Raw genomic sequence first — 6,368 nt, forward strand, 5'->3', positions numbered from 1 at the left:
TTCCCATGGACTAGATGATCTTCCATACAGAAACTAGAGTTAAAAATAAAATAAAAAACCCAATCAACTGCATACCTTTGGAGAAAGTTTTGTCCTCTAGAAATCTCCATTGGCTCTTATTTCCTCCAAGGCTCCAAAACGTTTTCTCTAGGGTTATTTGTTGGATAAATTAAGGCTCTAAGTAAGGGTGTCAATTTTGGCTCGGGCTCGGAAGCTCGCTCGAGCTCGGCTCGAAAAAAGCTCGGCTCGAGCTCGGCTCGAATCCTTAACGAGCCGAGCCGAGCCGGCTCACCAGGCTCGTTAAGCTTAACGAGCCGAGCCCGATTTAGGCCAGGCTCGGCTCGTTAAGAATTTAATATATTTAAATATATATATTATATATTAATATATACACTAAAAGGGTTGTCCAGGGAGTAAATGGGGGAGGCAAAATATGTCACTTCATTTTAGGAACCCCATTTGTTACTTGGACCACCCCCCGTAGTGTAAAAAAGTAGTCAAATTACACTATATAGGGCTGTCCAGGGAAGATGAGGGGTGTGAACTTAAATATAACCCAAGCTCAGTAAGGCTCGCGAGCATGGCCGAGCCCGAGCCTAGTTCGAGCCCGAGCCGAGCTTTTGAGCTTAACGAGCCGAGCCGAGCCTGGCCAGGCTCGGCTCGGCTCGTTTACACCCCTAGCTCTAAGTGAGTATTTATAGTTTTAAATTGGAGAGCCCTAATTCAACTCAAATGGAGAATCCTAATTAACTAGGATTGTTTTTGGACAAGAATACCCCTCCATTAACGAATTTTCGTTTTGGGGCGAGGGTAAATAGGGGGTAAAACATTCGTTTACCCCCGTGCAAAACTTAAGTGTGTTCCAATAATTACTTTCCTTGTGAGTTGTTTCCGTGCTACCATCTATTTACCCTGTTAGAGGGGAAATGGCATACACTGAAGGAAGTAGTAATTATAATATGCGGTAACAGGTTAAAATGACCAGAGTACTCCTGTCATGGAAAATGACCAAAATACCCCTATATACACTTATGACATAAAAATGATCAAAATACCATTCATATAGGGTAAGAATGAATAGAATACCCCCGAGTCATGAAAAATGACAAAAATACCCCTATAACATAAAAAAGAACAAAATACGTTGTATCAGGTAAAATGACCAGAATGCCCCTACATCATGGAATGGTCGAAATAGCCCTATGTGACCAGAATGCCCCTGCATCATGGAAACGACCGAAATTCCCCTATATTGGGTGAAAATGACCAAAATCTCCCCGAGTCATGGAAAATGACTAAAATATCGACATAAAATGATGAAAATACCCACCATATAGGATAAAATGACTAGAATACTCCCTAGTGATGGAAAATGACTCATCAGGTAAAAAAATGAACAAAATATTCCGAAGTCATAAAACTAGCTAAACTACCCCTATGACCGAAATTCCCCTATATTGGGTAAAAATAACCATTATACTTCCGCATAATGGAAAATGACCGAATTATCCCTACATTGGGTGAAAATGACCACAATGCCCTAGTCATAGAAAATGAGTAAATACCCCTTATGATATAAAAATGATCAAAATACCCCAATGTAGAGTAAAATAACTAGAATACCCCCGAGTCATGAAAATGACTAAAATACCCTCATGACAAAAATGGTCAAAATACGTCGTTTTGGGTAAAATGACCAGATACTCCCGAGCCATGGGAAATGACTGACATACCACTATAAGTGGATGAAAATGACCAAAATACCCCTAAGTCATGTAATACGATTAAAATACCCTTACGACATTTACCCTCTACTATATGTGGTCCTGGAACACTTGAAATAATATACCCATTTACATTTACATGGTAAGTAGATTTCACCGAAATGATTTACCCTGAAATGGATTACTCCCTCGAATTCAGGGGCGGAGGCACATATAGCTTGACGGGGGGCCATGGCCCCCCAATGACTTGTAAAAATCCTTTTATGGTGTATGGTTATACATGTATGGCTAGCTAGTTTAGTGGCCATGGCCCCCCCAATTACCAATGGAGACCTTTGGGGTATTTCATAAAAGTTCAACCTTCTTAAGTTACTAATGTGACAATGCATTTATCTGACATGAGATTTTGATAAGAGTTATCTTTCAACTTATTTTATTAATGCATTCTAGATATAATCTCTCAGTGTATTCCTACTGAGTTGTCTCATTTGAACTCCTAATATGAATTGTTAGCCTAACATTTGTATTTGAAAACTATCAACATTAGTAAGTAAGCTCTGGTTTGGATGGCTCACTTTACTGGTAATAATGTGAATTAAAATATGAACTAGAAAGTTAGGGGGTAACTTCCTTCATACATAGGCTTATCATAGTGTTGGAAGGCATGGGTGATTGGATCCGGAGCTATTTCCTAAAGTTACTCATTTATAAATATATTTTTCGATCATTAGTGCATAATCATACTACTGTAATTATGTCCAGCTCCAATTGTAATATATACTACATAATTTCGCACAAGGCCATTTTGCAGCTTCTCTTTTCAAAACAGAACAGCTACCTCATTGCTGAATTAATTTGTCCTATTCATTTAATTCGTAAGAGATGGCCCACTTTTGAGAGAGAGAGAGAGAGAGAGAGTTTCACGTGACATCAACGTGCTCTCATGCTGCATTAAACTCCTAGTCTTAAACCCCATAGTCAAATACAATTTTATATTTTGCAACATAAATTAATCAATCAATAAAAAAGAACTGAGCATTAATCTCGTTACTCTCGAAACCCATAATCTTCGTAATCAAAAGAGAAGTCCTAAAAACATTGCAGAAAGTTAAAAGGTGGCGGTTTTTTCTTCAAAGTTAAAATTCCCTTACGTGTATGGTGACGATCTTATCTTAGCTAAAAGTTTTATTTGGCAACATTCTCACAACCGACCGGCGCAAATCTCGCCGCTTTGATAACTCTTATCATGGAAAGTAAAACAACAATAATCATATATAATTCTTTTAGTAACAAAAAAGGTTGTCTCCTTGACCTTGTTGAAAAATTCAATTCAATACAGAGAAAAAAAAAAAGTCTATTTAGAAGGCTTTGGCCACTTCGAATCCACATGGATCGAGTGGTATCTCTACATTCAACAAGAACAAGAAAAAATATCTAAAAGACTTGGACACTTCGAATCCACATGATCGAGTGCTCTTTTTACATTAAGTAAGAACAAAACAAGAAAAAGTGGAGAACTAATCAAGGTACATTCAGACATGTTCACACTATTTAACGACCCGAATCGCCCTCGGAAGACGATAATCCAAAAACCCATTTGGATAATGATAATTTCTTCGAGTTTCCGATCAATTTACGTTGAATTCCGCTCCGGTGGCCGGAATTTACAAAGGCCTTGAGTCGTTGCATGGCGAGCTCTAGGGTTTCTTGAGATATGTTTGCGAAGCAGACACGAAACCAACCAGGTTCGGTGCAATGACAAGAAGAACCAGGAGAGATGTTTAATCCAACTTCATAGAGTATTTTTTTCCACAATTTTATCTCCCCTTCTATTGTTTTTGAGCTTAGAAGGTGTCTCATATCTACCCAACAAAACAAACCAGCATTGCTATTTAAGCAGCTAATCCTGGCCTCTCGAAGGCCTAATACCAACATGTCATGTCTCTCTTTAAGTCTTTTTTTATTCTCCATAATGTATTTTCCGGTGAATTTCTTATCGGAGAGCATCGCCGATAGAAGATGTTGAGTTTGTGAAGAGACGAGACCAAAGCTTGACATCTTCGTTGCAGCGGCGATAACGCTGTTGTTGTCGGAATAAATAGCACCCACTCGAAATCCGGGGAGACCCAAATCCTTTGAGAGACTATAAACAATGTGAACTTGGTCTAAAATTTTGTTATAATCTTTTATTTCCATTATTGCCTCGGAAATACTGACGAAGGCAGGAGAATCAAAGACAGTCCCGGAGTATATCTCATCGCTTATTAGATGGATTCCTTTTGCCGCTACGAAGCGGAGGAGCATGTGGAGCTCGCTTCTGCTCACTGTCGTTCCTAGTGGATTCGAAGGGTTTGTGATTAACACACCTTTTACTTTGATGTTTCGTTTTTGGGCTCGTCGGTAAGCTTCTTCGACCGCGGTTTCTGTAATTTGGAATTCATTGGAACTTGAGCAATGTATAGGAATGATTTCCACGCCGGTTCGCCATTTCAGATCTCTATCGAAACTGCAATTATTTCAAAATAATCATTTTAAGTACCATCTTAAATTCATGGATATTGCAAGTAAGATAAAAAAAATAGTGAAACGACCCATTACTCCAAAAGCTTAAGCTGTTAGAGTTGGTGTTATTTTATCAGTTATTCTTCAACAAAAAGCTATATAAGAAAAGAGAACATACCCTGGATAATATGGGGTTGGAAGAAGAAAAGCTTCGCCGGGGTCGGCAAGGCAAAACAGTAGAGTCTCATTCGCGGAAGTTGCACCCGCGGTAAGAACTAGCTTATTTGGATCAAATCTAACTTTATTTCCTCTTATTTCAGACATGAATTCGGCCAATGACTGCAGAAAAAAAAATCTGAGATTAGAGAAATACCAATATCATGAGGACAAATGATAGCATTTTTAGCCTCTTCTATTTCTTCTTATGAAAACAAAGCCATATTTTAGGAAATGACAAACAAAAAAGGGTGAAAATATCATAATTAGTTACAGCATTTTCACTTACATCCTTGAAAATGGGCATTCCATGATAATCTTGGAATAAGGCAAGTTCTTTGAAAACTGATACGTTGCCACGCTTTAACATTGAAGCATCTGGGTTTTTTGCTAGCCAAGCTTCGAGGATGTCGAAAGAGAGCTGTGAGAAAACAAGAAAAAAATGAAAATGAGAGAATTTTCTTTTCTATGAAAAAATTAACCATTCCCCCTTGTTTTGATATGTTCACTAGTCTGAACACCAGCCCAATCTATGAATCTAAAGAGTTTAAAATATAGAGGGTTGAGAATATGAGCTCCTGCTTTGGGGAACCTTTTTACTGACCTGATTCTCTGCAAGACCCATCTGGATGATTCCTGTGGAATTCCTGACTACATCATATGGGTGTTTCTCATATTCCTCCCATCCTAGAAAGTATGAAGAGTCTTGGCCGTGTGAGTTACACGTGGCTTTTCTAGAGAGCAAGTTATGTTTCATGGTCTGCAAATGAGAGAGAGAGAGATGGGGTTTTGAGGAGCGTTTGGGGAATGGATGATTGAGAAAGAGAGAGAGAGAGAGAGAGAGAGAGAGAGAGAGAGAGAGATGGGGTTTTGAGGAGCGTTTGGGGAATGGATGATTGGTCAAAAACGCAGATGAAGAGGTTCCTTTTATAAAGGTTTTGGAGAGAGACAGGCGGGGATGGACGGTTATAGATAAGAGAGATAGAGAGAGAGAGAGAGAGAGAGAGAGAGAGAGAGAGAGAGAGCAGAACAATGTTTTAATAATTGCTCAAACCCAGTTTGTCTTTTCTTTTTGAATTGGCTTCCGAGAACTTTTTGGGAACTCTAATAGCCTTTTTGCCAATAAAAGAGCAAATATCAAAACATGGTTGTGCTGATATCATTTACCTAAAAAAAATGTTTCATTTTTATAGAAGTTTTAGAGTTGGAAAGGAATTAAAGATTAAAAAATAATAAGAGGAAAAGCCGTGCATATATCTTTGAGGGGTTAGTGCAAATATCAAAACCTTTGATTGCTAAAATAAATATTATTGTTATTGAAGCTTTGTTTGAATAAAAAAAAGCTTGTCTGGGCCGACAGAAAATCTTAATGACCATGGCTTAACTCAAAAAGCCATGCAGCTGAGAGGGGCTTGTGCCCTATTCCTCCAGCTTGAAGGCCCATCACCATCCCAACCATGTCGGCTCAGCTCTCTAGCAATTTTCTCATCTAATCAATTTCTTGCCGTGTATAATAATATACAGGGAGAAAGTTAAGGTTAAAAATGAATATTAGACACATTTGTAGGGCGTAGGAAAGGGAAATGATATCCCCTTCAACGGTTTCTGTGAGAATGGTTCCCTGCTTGATGATAAATTCACCCCCTTTAACATTTTTCTACGTTAAGGACCCGGGGTGGGGGGCGCTGTCATCTCCCAAAGTTATTTAACTCTCGTTGAGTTGTTAGTACAAAAATCAGGTCAACTCGGTAAAAAAAGGTTTTGTTACCCCTTTAAGTTATTTAACTCTCGTTCAGTTGTTTTTACCGTCATTGAGGCTTTTTGCCTCAAGTTGAAATTACAGGTAAAAAACTCAACGATGATAGCAAAAATTCAACGACAATAGGAAAAGTCCATTTAAATAAATAGTAAAAATGCCTAAAAAAT

General features: G+C 38.4%; 1 protein-coding gene across 1 annotated transcript; it reads right to left on the minus strand.

Annotated features, from left to right (window-relative positions):
* Positions 1-3,275: 3,275 nt before the first annotated feature.
* Positions 3,276-5,262, minus strand: LOC143850248 (1-aminocyclopropane-1-carboxylate synthase 3-like). The gene is made up of 4 exons (XM_077359514.1): positions 5,047-5,262; positions 4,732-4,863; positions 4,405-4,565; positions 3,276-4,230 (listed from the first exon to the last, which is right to left on the minus strand). Exons 1-4 carry the CDS (start codon positions 5,197-5,199, stop codon positions 3,276-3,278), a joined length of 1,401 nt encoding a protein of 466 aa, XP_077215629.1. The 5' UTR covers positions 5,200-5,262.
* Between the last annotated feature and the right edge of the window lie 1,106 nt (positions 5,263-6,368).

This window comes from Tasmannia lanceolata, unplaced genomic scaffold (genome assembly GCF_043159265.1).
Source record: "Tasmannia lanceolata isolate RefF3 unplaced genomic scaffold, GAP_Taslan_0.1 ptg000018l, whole genome shotgun sequence".
Classification (NCBI taxonomy): Eukaryota; Viridiplantae; Streptophyta; class Magnoliopsida; order Canellales; family Winteraceae; genus Tasmannia; species Tasmannia lanceolata.

What these genes read in the sequence shown, in the direction of transcription:
- LOC143850248 (XM_077359514.1), bottom strand. Translation starts at nt 5,199, where the DNA reads ATGAAACATAACTTGCTCTCTAGAAAAGCCACGTGTAACTCACACGGC. An exon ending in GAATGCCCATTTTCAAGGAT is followed by an intron (nt 4,566 to 4,731) that starts GTAAGTGAAAAT and finishes TTTTTTCTGCAG; the next exon opens with TCATTGGCCGAATTCATGTC. An exon ending in CCAACCCCATATTATCCAGG is followed by an intron (nt 4,231 to 4,404) that starts GTATGTTCTCTT and finishes AAATAATTGCAG; the next exon opens with TTTCGATAGAGATCTGAAAT.